The following is a 13,570-nucleotide window of genomic DNA, read 5'->3' on the forward strand; positions in this document are numbered from 1 at the left end:
CTGGATCGAGCTGTGCCTGAGGTAAGGTCCCTTCGACTTACCTTCGACTTGAGCTCATTAGTGACCTTTCCCCCTTAATTTAGCCGGGCTCCAGTGATTCTCCAAGATTCACAGGTTGAAATCTAGTCTCCATTGTGATGTTATTAAGAGCTGGGACTGTTGGGAGGTCGTTGGGTCAGGAGAGCGGAGCCCTTATGAAAGGGATTCGTGTCTGTGAAAGATTTCTGTCGCTGTGACAAAATATGTGAGATAAATCAACTTAAAGGACGAAAGGTTTATTTTGGCTCCTGGTTTCAGAGGTTGTGTTCCAGGGTTGGTTGTCTCTGTGGCTTTGGGGGCTGTGGCGGGGCAGTACATCATGGTGGGGAGCCATCTGGTGTTTTAGGAAGAAGGCTAGGTTTGAGATCCAAATGATCACAGTGCCTTTATACAAGAGGCACCAGGGGGCCCTCAGTCCTTTCCATCCATCGTTGGCTGTTATGAATAATGCAACTGTAAACGTTCCTGTGCAGATTTCTTTGTGGCTGGATGTTTTCGTTTGTGTCTATCTCAGAAAGAAACTGCTGAACCATCTAAGTCACCTTTGCACTAGTTCCTGTGCAAACTCTTCCTGTTCAACTCTCCAAAGTTATCCTAGACTGTACCCTCTGCAAATCTGGTTCTCTGTTCTTCTTCCTAAACAAACAAACAAACAAACAAAAAGCAGGTGGCGTATAGTTCAGAGATTCCCTTCCCAGGTGGACCAAGTTGTTCTGAATTTCCGTCGGAATGATAGTGCACTATGTACGGTTGGCGGAAGTAGATTCTGTTAGGCTTGGAGGTAGTCTAGGCAGCGAGTCTCACTGGAATCTGGTTTATATCAGTCTTTTTTTATACATATGTATTTTTTAGTTTTCAGTGGACCTTAATTTATCCATACGAGGTGCTGAGAATCGAATCTGGTGCCTCACACATTGCTAGACAAGTGCTCTGCCCCTGAGCCACAACCTCAGCCCCCTATATCAGTCTTGATGAAAAATGAGAATTTTCCTGGGGACTCTGAAGAGAAAGAATATCAGTCTGTCACTGAGTACAGACCTATAGAGAATGCTAACCCTTAATAGAAAGAAAGCCACCCCTGGCAAGTACGTAGCACCAAACATGGCACTGGAAAGTAAAAGGGGGGGCGGAATGGATGTTTTCAGTGTTCATTTTGAAAAGCATTCCATATACAGGATTCTAGAAACTACCATGACTTCCCACGATTTATAGATACTGTATTGACTCATTTTCTTTACCGAGATAGAAAACCACACTCCTGATTTCCCCTCCCATGTCCCTGGTCATTTTTTTTCTCAGTCTCCCATTGCCAATGTTCTCCTCCTCAGTATGTAGTCCTGGGACTTCTCTCTTTATTGACATCTGGGTAATCTTATCCACTCTCACAGATTTAATATCATCTCTATACACTGATAATTTCTTAGCCTATAACTTTTTCAATTCACCAAGAAGGTAAGACAATTATAAACATACGCACCAAACAACACAACCCCAAAATCTAAAAAGCAAACACTGACAGAATTGAAGGGAGAAAGAGACTGCTTTACAAAAATAATGGGAGATTCAACACCCCACTTTCAGTCCTGGATAAAAACAGATAGAAAAATCAATAAGTGAATATAGAGCTTGAACAACATTATAAACCAACTAGAACTAACAGACACGTGGAAGGCTTCTAATAAGAGCGGAATACTCATTCTTCTCAAGTGCACAAGGAACATTCTCTAGGCTAAACTATTTATTTGACCATAAAATGAGTCTCAATAAATTGAAAAAGACTAAAACTATGTCGAGTATCTTTTCTGCAATCCAATGAAATGAGGAATCCATAAGGGAAGGAAACCTATAAGATTCACCTATAAGTGGAAAATTAAACAATACCTTCTTCATCAACTGGTGGAGCAAAGAATGAGAAACCAGCCTCGACCTCAGAGCAAAGCCTGTCCAAGAAAGGGACATCACCTTTGTCCTTGGAAAGACCCACAGAGCACTCCTAGGCACATTCCCACCCTGCTAAGTTGCTTATCTACAAATAACAGGAGAGATCTGCTGCACCAGGTGTCCCTGACTCAGTCAGGCTAGGTGGGGACCCATAGCAACCCCCTAGCAGCCACCAATCAGCATGAGACAGGGAAATACCGGGGATGCCAGATGACCCCCCAGTAGTTTATGGTGGTTGATAACTTGTTGGGAAACCATGTAGTTCAGCACGAACACCCCTCTTGGCTTTAACCAATCAGTTCAAATAAATCCCCCTCTTGTAGTAACCAATCACCCCTACCCAACTTGTTCCCGCCAGTGAATGTGCTAATCATGTTTTAGAGTTGTTATTTGATTTTCCCGCGGTGTGTGATGATTTGCTAAGAGATGCTATGATGTATGTGGGGGTCCCTGCCTTCTCCAAAGAGTGTTTAAAACTGCTGCAAACCCTGGGCTCGGGGCCTCTCAGCGTCACCTGTTGCTGTGTGCACGCGGAGGACCGAGCTAGCTCCCAATAAACACCTCTTTGCTGCTTACATCGATCTTGGTCTCTGGTGGTCTTTTGGGGGGTCCTGAATTTGAGCTTAACAAGAAGAAATCACAAGGAAATTAGAAAATGCTTTGAGACAAACGAAAACAAAAAGTACAACATACCAAATAGAGAGCTCCTGTCTCAAGTTCTCTCTTGGATTCCATACACCCATCATCAATTAGCTATTTAATATCTTTACTGGTGTTGGGTAAAGGTATAATGGCAGCTACACCCCAAAAAACTCCAACATGGAGCCTGAGGAGTTTCTCTTCCTGCCTCTCCCTCTCCTGCCGGTGCCCCAAATCCCCGCCGGCACCAATTTCAAATCTCGCTGGCGGGAAACCTTAGCCCCAATAAGAACTAATTTCGTGGGCTCCGGAACTGACATCTGGAAGAACTTAAAAAGCCCAAGGACTTTTTAAACAAAATTTTTTCCCCCTTGAAATTTGTCCCTTTCTCTATCATGGAGACAAATGGCCCTTTCTAATTGTTTTGGACCCAAATCATGGATTCATCCTTTATTCCTCTCTCACACTTTTTATTCAATGCATCAGCAAATCTCATGGGTTCTTCTTTCAAAATAGGACTCAAATTGGGTCCCTTCTTATCCTTTCCACAGCTGTCACCGTGGTACATGCCGCCATCATTTTTCACCTGGATTACTGCAATAGTCCCCTAGCTCCCGTTAAGTCTGCCTGTACAACCAGAGTGACTCTTGGGATGCTATCAAAATAGAAATTAAATTATCTGTCTTCAAACTTGAACCCTCACCCCTGCATCCTAGCACACTTTAGATTTAGAAGACCTTGCAAGATGATTCTGGCTCACTTGATGTTCTGGACCAGCTTTCAACACATTGAAGATAAAAGTGGTCCCTTGTTTTAATTTGGATTTTGAAACCTTGTGCAGTTTCTGCTTATTATGTTTATTTGTTATTTCTATTTCTTAACTTCTCCCAACTTTTTTTTTTTTGGTTAGGTGGTCTTCTACCTTTTATAGAGACTGAATATTTCCCCAAATTTGTCTCTTTTGTCTTTATACACACACATTTGTGTGTGTGTGTGTGTTTTATGTTTGCACATGTGTCTGCACATATGTGTGTCTATACAGAGGTTTTAATTATCATGTAGTCAAATTTGTCAATCTTTTCTCAATGATGTCCATATTTTGTTTCATGTTTAGAGAGACCTTCTGCTAAAGATTAAAACAGAATACACTCAAGCTTCCTTCTGACATTCTATGTTTGGTTTTGTGTATAGATCTTTATTTTCTTCTGGAATTTATTTTGGTATAAGAAGATAGGGGTACAGCTTTATTCTTCTCCCTAAAAGACAGATGTCCCAAATGACATTTATTGAACAATCCACATTTTTCTCCACTGATTTAAAATGTTACTTTTATCACATGACAAATTCCCATATGCATTTGGGTCTATTTCTGACTTCCTGGTCTTTTTCTTATCTATCTATTCCTTCCCACACCCTTACAACATTTACTGATGGTTCCTTAATAATACTTTTTAAAAAATCTGTTAGATCAAGTTCACTGTTATTTCTTTTACTTGTAGACTTTCCTAGCTAATCCTTTTGGAGACAGCTTTACTGAGATACAATTTACATACCATATGATTCCCTCATTTTATGCATACAGTTCAATAGATATTATTATAGTTTACCACCACCAAGTCAATTTTAGAATATTTTCATCATCTCAAAAAGAAGCCCCATCTTGTTTAGTTATTTCTCCCTTTCCCCATCCCTCAACAATTCTTTTGTCCCATAGGTTCGCCTATTCTTGATTCCATACATGTGGAATCATATGTGATCTTCTGTGAACACATATAATGTGTGATCTTTTTTTTTTTAACTTAGCATAATATTTTCCAGGTTCATCTATGTTGGGCCATATATCAGTACTTCATTACTTTGTATAGTCAAATAATATTCCATTTGCATAGTTATGCTACATTTCGTTTATCCATTGGTTGATGGACATTTGAGTAGTTTACACCTTTATTTTGTTAAATATTTTTTTAGTTGTCAGTGAGTCTTTTATTTATTTATATGAGGTGCTGAGGATCGAACCCAGTACCTCACACATGCCAGGCGAGAGCTCTACAACTGAGCCACAACCCCAGCCCCCGACATCCTTTGACTAATAGGAATAGTGTTACTATGAACAATTATTTTCAATTCTTTTGAGTATATCCCTAGCAGTGGAATGGCTGGGTCAGGTGGTAGTTTTGTTTAACTTATTGAGGAACCTTCAAAACTATTTTCCACAGCCTGTTGCTGTGGAATGGTATGTTGCTATCAGCAATGTAAGAGGGCTCCAATTTTTTCATATCCACCTCAAGACTGGATATTGTCTGTTGTTGTTTTTATTTGTTTTAACTGTTGTCATTATAGTGAGTGTGAAGTGGTAGCTCACTATGCTTTGATTTTTTTTTTATTTCCCTGATAACTAGTGATACGGAGAATCTTTTCATGTATTTATTTGGCTGTTTATGTATCTTCTTGGAAAGAAATGTCTTTTCAAGTTTATGGTCCCCTATTCTTTGTTACTGAGTTGCCTCCCCAGCCCTTTTTCTTTTTAATTTTGAGAGTTTGTCTAAGTTTGTTATAGTTTGGAGGTGAGGTGCCCCCCCAAAAGCTCATGTGTGAGACAATGCAAGAAGGTTCAGAGGAGAAATGACAGGGTTGTGAGCATCTTAATCCAATCAGCGAATTGATCCCCTGATAGGATTTGATTGGTAACTAAAGTGGCAGGGAGTGGCTGGAGGAGGTGGGAATTATGGGCTGGGCTTTTGGGTATATATTTTTATCTGGCAAGTGGAGACCTCTCTTTCCGCCTCCTGAGCACCATGTGAGCTGCTTCCTTAGGCCACACCCTTCTGCCATAATGTCCTGCCTCATCTTAAAACCCTGAGGGAACGGAGCCTGCTGTCTAGGGACAGAGACCTCTGAAACGGTGAGCCCCCAAATAAACTTTTCTCCTCCCCTAAAAAGTTCTGGTGAGATCTTTCAGTTGCAGCAGTGAAAACACTAACTAAAACAAAGTTGCTCAGGGCCTTGCTTAGTGGCCCAGGCTGGCCTCAAACTTGAGATCCTCCTGCCTCAACCTCCTGAATTGCTGGTTTTACGGGCGTGGGTGTGCTACAGTGCCTGGCTGACATTTATCCTTTTATTATGGAGTCATAAAAGTTTTATATTTTTCTAACTACTCTTGCATGATATTTAGAGGTGAACCTCCATCAAGAATGGCTAGAAGCAGCTTTCATGTAGCTTAAAGGCAAAAAAAAAAAAAAAAAAAAGTTTAGTCCAATAGAGTCTACAGAAAAAATTTCCCCAATGCATCTCTCTCTCTTGAATGTGGATGCTCGGAGAAGACGTGGCCACCTGTTCTGTGAGACTGATCTAACCTTCACTGGCCTTCATGATGCAGGAAAGAGTAGTGCAGTCCTGTCCTTGTGCATGGTGTGAACCTCAGGGTTATTAACTACTCTTTGGCATCACTTACTTTAGTGTATCACTGTCTCAGACAATGAGGCTGGAGAAGCCCTTTCCAAGATTAGCATCCCAAGTTGGCCAGAGGTGATTTGGCAGCTTCCTGGAGGTCTCCAACCTGCACCAACTCTTCTAGCCAGACCCCCAGCCACACACCTGCACCTGCACCTGCGTGATTTGGGGGCTTAATCAGGGAGACGTGCGGCTTCCCACATGGTTCTGTCCCTGGGGAGTGTCTGAAAGGGAATCAGGCATTCTTAGGCCAGTTGCTTATTCCTTGGGGTATGTGAGAGAAGCAAGCACTTTTTAGATCAATATGTTCAAAGCCCATTTGATGCAAGCTCTGCCTTGGGCTGGAAAAAACAGAGCGTTTCTCCAGCTTCTTTCTCTATGAACTTGAACCCTTCTAATGAACTGCTTGTATTTTCTCCTCCAGGAAAGCTTGTGTGTATGTGTGATTATGATGAAGGATCGCTTCAAAACTGGGCACCTGTGGTGCTTGGTCCGTGTACAACCGAGTTTCTCAAGTTTTTAAAAATCGCTATCCCTTCCTCCCCTGAAATCTTTTAGACATTTTTTTTCCTCTATTACCTCTCCCCCCATGAAATTCCACAACCCCCAATATACTGTCTATTTATGTACTGTATGTAAATCTGTGCTTTGTACACAAGAAAATAAGATTTCCCCTCCCTGGGGAGTGATATGCCTCTACCAAGGATGCATGTGCTACGGTTTAAATGTCCCACCAAAGTTCATGTTGAAATTTATTCCCCAGGGGGCTGGGGATATAGCTCAGTGGGTAGAGTGCTTGCCTCACATGCACAAGGCCCTGGGTTCAAACCCCAGCACCACCAAAAAAAAAAAAAAAAAAAAAAAGAGAGAGAGAGGAAGAAAGAAAAATAATTTAATCCCCAATGTGAGGTATGAACAGGATGCAAACTTAATCTGACCATGGCATTCAGAGGCAGGACCTTTGGAAGGCAAAGAAGGTTAAATGAGGCCTGAATGGTGGGGCCCTCATCCAATGGATCTGTGTCTTTCTAGAACAGTAGGAGAGACCTGGGCTGGGATGTGCTGCCCATCTTACCATATGATGCCTATGTGGCCTTGAGACTCTGCAGAGAGTTCATGCCAGCAAGAAGGACCTCATCAGATGTGCAGCCACCTGGTTGTGAACATCCCAGCCTTTGGAACTATGAACCTAACAAACCTCTATTCTTTATAAGTTACTCAGTCTCTGGTATTCAGTTATAGCAACAGAAAAAAATGGATTAGGAGGAGAGCATACTTAACAATAGTTCAGAACCAGTCCCCTTGGCAGCCTCCCATGCATAAAAGCCAGAAGCTTGGGCTCTGTGGAGACTGATGCAAATGGACAGGCCCTGACTTAGTGGTGTCAGATCTTGGAATATCTCAGGAGAAGCCAGGAATCTGGATACATTTTCACTTAAAGCATTGGTTTTAATGACACAGCAGCAATCATGCTGTGTAGACCAAACAAAAAAAGAGGAAACCGAGATACACTGACTCTGGAGACTAGCTGGTGTGGTTGGGAGTCCAGTCCAAATCCTGTAAATCTAGTTAGTGTCCTTTCCACCTCAGGAGTCTCCACCCTGCCCCTCAGGACCCCTCCTGACCTCTCCTCTCTGGGAGTGCTTTGATGCCTCTCCTTGCCCTGTACACCAGCCCCCAGACCGGGGTCATCCAGGATGGGGACAAATGCCCCCACCAGGTTCCCAGCAGGACCTGGACTCTGCTACTGAGCATGCACGCAGCAAAGAAGAGGGGGACAGGGAGGGCAGCGCCCTGGAGGAGGAGTGGGTCGCGTATCTGGTGCGGACCGTGAGAATGCAGACCCAGGGGAGGCTTCAGAAGGCGGGGCACCGGCCTCGCCCAGCCTCTGCCCTGGGGACAGCAGAATCTCGGGCTGAAACAACCCGTTGTCCACTCCCTCCCCTCTGACCCGATACCCGGCTATTGTTTTCTGTTTGCCCGGGTCGTAGGTGGGAGGCGAGGACCGCTGGGGTTCGGGAGCCTGGCTGCTCTCCAGCCCGGTGGCGGCCTTCGGCCCTGGGGTCACTGGGCGGCCGCGCCTGCAGCCTGGAGGAGGGAACGCCTGGGTCCGGCGGCCGCTCGCTCGGGTCCTCCCGCCTCCAGCTCGGCCATGGGCTCGCGCGGCTCCCACGCTGCTCTCATTCCCGACGTGGACAGCATTCGCCGAGAGACCGGCTGTGAGTGCGCCGCGCCGCTGCCCGGGAGGGGACACCGGACAAAGCCAGGCGCCGTTGGGGACAGGAGGGGGTTCAGGGCAGCGTAGGGGACCCCAGAACAGGGCGTGATGGAGGAGTGGGGAACCCCGGGGCTGGGAGACCTGGACCCAGGCGCCTGGGAACAGGGGCGCTTAAACTTGGGGGTCCCGCGTCCAAGTGGGAAGATGGCCCAGGTTCATCCGCTGGGATTCACCCAAGCAGCCTGGTGTCCATGAACCTGGACGGAGGCTGAAGGCAGAGCTGACCGCGGATGGACAGGGGTGACTTTGATCCTTTGGTTTCCGGGAACCCAGCGCTGAAACGCGGGGACCTTCCCGGGTCTCCAACCTGGCGCTTCACTGGGTCTCGTCCAGCTCCTTCCAACTCCGTCCCTCTGCCTCGGGTCCGAGGATAAAGACCCCTCCAGCAAGTGCTCAGCCCTCGGCCTGCCTCCCCTGGCCGCCGGGAGGGGGTTTCTGGGGCGCTGCCCCGCGGCTCTGGGGTTCAGCCACGTCCCGAGCGCACTCGGCAGGTCACCCTTCCTTCTTGCCTCCCGCAGTCTCGCAGGCCAGTCTGCTCCGCCTCTACCACCGGTTCCGGGCACTGGACAGGAACAAGAAGGGCTACCTGAGGTGAGGGGAGGGGGCTGGCCCGATGACCTCTGCCCCCACTCCCCTCTCAGACACCACCTGCCTTTGTCCCAGCCACTGTGAACTTTGACTTTACAGCCGCATGGACCTCCAGCAGATCGGGGCGCTGGCTGTCAACCCCCTGGGAGACCGGATTATAGACAGCTTCTTCCCTGATGGGTGAGGCCCGGTGGGGTCGAGGAGATGGAGCTGGAGAAACCTGGTGGGGGAGGTCAGAGACAGGGGCAGGTGGCTCACCAAGGTGACCCCTGCTCCTCTCCATCCCACTCTCCAGGAGTCAGCGATTGGATTTCTCAGGCTTTGTTAGGGTTCTGGCTCATTTTCGACCTATAGACGATGACACAGGAGTCCGAGACCCCAAGCAGCCTGAACCCCTCAACAGCAGAATGAACAAACTTCGCTGTGAGTAATGGGAGGGGCTTGCCCGAGTGAGACCCCAGAATTGGGCACACCAGGGAGAGGCCCCAGGAAGCTCCCACTCCCTCTGTGAGCCTATTGATGATCTAGGCCTCCAAGGCGACCGGTAAGACCTACCTTCCTTATCCCCCCTCTTCCCAGTCGCCTTTCAACTCTACGACCTGGATCAGGATGGGAAGATCTCCAGGCAGGAGATGCTGCAGGTGGGAAGAAGGCAAATGCAAACAGACCTGCTGCATGAGGGGGGATGGTTGGATGGGGCTGCGCGGAGATGGGGTGGGATGATCCTTCCATGGGCGGAACTTGCATATGGGGTGGGAAATGGAAAGGAGCCGGTTAGTTGGGAGGAGGGGTGGGTAGCAGTTAGGTAAGAGGTGAGGAATCAGGGATTCTCAGCAAATTTGCCTTCTGAGTGAGCACTTGGCCATAGCTGGTGACCTTCCTGGTTGTCACAACTGGGGGAGAATGTGCTACTGGCATTGGGTAGATGTCAGGAATGCTGCTCTGTACATTGGATAATAGGGAGGCTAGCTTCCCACAACAGAGGGTGGACTGGCCCCGAATGTCAACAGCACCAAAATCAAGAAGCTCACCTCTCTTCAGGTGTGCTGAGGTGGTGACAGAGGGGGAGCTAGTGATGGACGAGCTGGGGTTATAAGGTTGGAGTAATGAGTTTGGGCATATTGCTTGTTGTGGTGCGTGGTGAGGGTTAGATGGGGGATCAGATGCCCAAGCCGTGGGGGGGAATTATTAGGGAAGACGGTGGGGTGGGAAATGGATGAGAGATCATGAAATTGGGAGTCCTTTCAGCAGTGAGTCTGGGGGATGCATGAGTACACTCTGTGCCTCTTCTTTATGGCTGCTGCTTCTACCTCCAGGTTCTCCGGCTGATGGTCGGAGTCCAGGTGACAGAAGAGCAGCTAGAAAGTATCACGGACCGCACGGTGCAGGAGGCGGATGAAGATGGGGATGGGGCTGTGTCCTTCTTGGAGTTTACCAAGGTCGGGCATCCTGACTCCCTCGGGAACTGGGGAGTGGAGTTCCCGCAGAGAGATGGGCATGAGACATAAAATAGAAGGAGGGCTGAAAAATAAGGGGTTCCCAGGGAGCGATGGGGCTCTGAGGAATGCGTAGAGCCCTGCGGGGGGAGGGGGGAGGCATGGTGGACTGCGATTTGAGACTTCTGACGTGACTACCTCCATCTCTCTCCAGTCCTTAGAGAAGATGGACATTGAACAAAAAATGAGCATCCGGATCCTGAAGTGACGCTGGCCACCCCCTGCATCTCTGGCCAGCTCCTGCAGGCCAGTCTCTGCTTGGGAGTCGTCCTCCGTCTTCATGGAGGCAGGGTCTCTACACCATTCTTATTTCTAAACTGAACTCTGGGGTCAAGGAGAGAAAGTTGGAAGGGCCTATCCTAAAGCTCAGGTCCCTTGATCTCAGGTCTGTGAATCCGTCAGCCATCCTTTAGTTGCAGGTGACAGAGAATCCAATGAAAACAGCTTAAGTAAAAAAAAAAAAGGGGGGGGGGATTTTATGGGCTCACACAATTAAAAAGTCCGAGTCTTCAGACATAACGGGATCCAAGGGCACAAATGATGTTGGGACTCTGTTTGACCCTTCTCCAGAGGGCTCTTCCCTCAGGGTGCAGAATGGCTTCCAGTAACTCCAAACTTGCATCCTTCTAGCCTCCTAACACAGCAGGAGGATTTTCTTATTCCAATAATTCTAAGCAAAGAGTATCATTGGCCCAACTGGGGTCTCGTCTGGTTGGTTAGGTTGGTGTCAGGCACTAATTCCTAGAGCCAGAAAATAAGGTTTGAAGACTCAAGATTGAGGTACCATTAGGAGGAGGAGGGGAAAAGTGTGTGTGTGTGTGTGTGTGTGTGTGTGTGTGTGTGCTGTGTCTGTTCAGGCAAAACAAGATATGGCCATTACTGTCTGGTTGACCCAATGGAGGTATCTTTGAAATCTGGCCCCTTCAATAGATTTTCACTGATTTCATAAATGCATGACTGTGTAAATGAGGTGGGTGTGGTTTATGGGGGCGGGGAAGATGGTGTAAAAACAATAAACAACGTGTACTTTCCTGGGTGTGTGAAGTTATTCTGAAATTTGGAGAGCAGCTGGGTATCATGGTGCATGCCTGTAATCCCAGAGGCTCCAGAGGCCGAAACAGGAGAATTGCAAGTTCAAGGTCAGCCTCAGCAACTTAGTGAGGCCCTCCCTAAGCCACTTAGTGAAATGAAAAATAAATAAAGGAGTGGGGATGTGACTCAGTGGTTAAGTGCCCCTGGGTTCCATCCCCAGTACAAAAAAATAAAAAGTAATAATAAGATTTGAAGAGTAATCCTGCTATAAAAGGTTCAAATGTTGATATATCATAGAATAGAGTGTAAAAGTTACGTAACACAGTGCTCCAGTCATACCTGTAAGGAGCTGTTGTTAGTGGCCTTCCTGGATCCTCTTCTGGGATGTGCTGGAGATGCCTTATGTCAACACATGAGTATCAGTATCTTTTGGACTCTGCATTCGGTGACATTAAGTTGGAAGATGGCAAATGGCTGTAGAGAGAATATTTATGCCACAGACATTGGCAAATGCAACAGGCCAGGGCTCTCCCCTGGGGAAGCCAGTTGTCCAACATTTAACGTCACGTCCCCTGCTAGGCATTCACTACTACTGCATGGGCCAGGGTCTTTGTACCCTGCTCCCCTAGTACCTGCAATACCGGTGCTTGGGGTCTTTGCCAGACAGAGTCGGGTACTTGACCTGCGTGATGGGCAGGTCAGAAACACCCAGGGATTCATGACCACTTGCTCTTAACCAATGACAGATGGCAACTGGTAGCTAAACACCCAGTTATTCCACCTTTTGAGTGGGATACTTTGGAGGTACATTCCTTATTTCATGTATAAATCTCCAGGTTCAAGCCCAGTAGCCCACAGTGTTAACCTGCTGGTTAAAGGACCCTGTACCAGCTCCCTTTCCTCCTAGTCTCACTTGCTCTGCCCTCTCGGTCCCTTCTGAATCACCTCCAATCCCTGTCTCAGGATGTACTAGGACTTGTGGAACACAGGCTCTCTCTCTCATTCCCACGCGGCTGGGGAACTCTCTGGAACACTGAAGAACTGCATTCAAGGGTTGTACAACTCCTGACATTTTCTTATTTCAGGAAGTTTGAGATCATATGAAGACTGTGAAACGTTGGGGCTCCAGGAGCCTGGAATTATCTGGGGTAACAATTTGGACCTTTGCATTTTGATTCGAGTATGAGTCTGACAGATGAGCCCCAGGGTTGGAGGGGCAGGCAGAGATCAAAAGGGGTCTTTGGGGGCTGGGGATGTGGCTCAAGCAGTAGCGCGCTCGCCTGGGATGCGTGCGGCCCGGGTTCCATCCTCAGCACCACATACCAACAAAGATGTTGTGTCTGCCGAGAACTAAAAAAATAAATATTAAAAAATTCTCTCTCTCTCTCTCTCTCTCTCTCTCTCTCTCTCTCTCTCTCTCTCTCCCTCTCTCTCTCTCCTCTCACTCTTTCTTTAAAAAAAAAAAAAGGGGGTCTTTGGTTCCTTGGGGAACGTTGTGATTGTTGTCAGAGGATGGTTACAGGAACAAGGACTTTCTGATTAGGGATATCTGTTTAGTCTTTGATCCCGATTGAAGACAGGAGTGGGGAATAAAAGTCACCCAGTGGCCATTTTTTTTCGGGCACTGTGAAAGATATGTCTGTAGACACAAGTAGAGGAGAGGGAAGGAAAAGGAGAGAGGCGGGGAGGGGGAAGGGAGATTGATTTTGAGACATTCTTTATTTTTTTTGGTACCAGGAATTAAACCCAAGGGGCCCTCAACCACTGGGCCACATCCCCAGACCTCACACATGCCAGGCAAGTGCTCTACCACTGAGCCCCAGCCCCAGCCCCCACAGACCTTTTTAAATATTTTATTTAGAGACAGGATCTTGCTAAGTTGCTGATGGCCTCACTAAGTTGCTGAGGCTGGCTTTGAACTCGCGTTCCTCCTACCTCAGCCTCCTAAGCTGCTGGGATTTCAGGCATGTGTCATGGTGCTCAGCAAGGATTCATTCTTTAAAGTTGGTCTTTTTTTTTTTTTTTTTTTCTTTCCATTTTCCATCACAGTGTTTCTTCATATCCCTGAGGGAAGATTTCATCTAATTAAAAGTTCAGAACTCTTGGC

General features: G+C 47.0%; 1 protein-coding gene across 1 annotated transcript; it reads left to right on the forward strand.

The window, feature by feature from the left end:
* The first annotated feature begins 7,918 nt into the window (after nucleotides 1-7,918).
* On the forward strand, nucleotides 7,919-11,446 carry CHP2 (calcineurin like EF-hand protein 2). Its single transcript, XM_081299762.1, has 7 exons — nucleotides 7,919-8,288; nucleotides 8,866-8,938; nucleotides 9,035-9,115; nucleotides 9,231-9,358; nucleotides 9,515-9,576; nucleotides 10,252-10,374; nucleotides 10,586-11,446. Exons 1-7 carry the CDS (start codon nucleotides 8,222-8,224, stop codon nucleotides 10,637-10,639), a joined length of 588 nt encoding a protein of 195 aa, XP_081155888.1. The 5' UTR covers nucleotides 7,919-8,221; the 3' UTR covers nucleotides 10,640-11,446.
* Nucleotides 11,447-13,570: the final 2,124 nt, after the last annotated feature.

Source organism: Spermophilus citellus, assembly GCF_964194105.1.
Source record: "Spermophilus citellus genome assembly, chromosome: 6".
Lineage (NCBI taxonomy): Eukaryota > Metazoa > Chordata > Mammalia > Rodentia > Sciuridae > Spermophilus > Spermophilus citellus.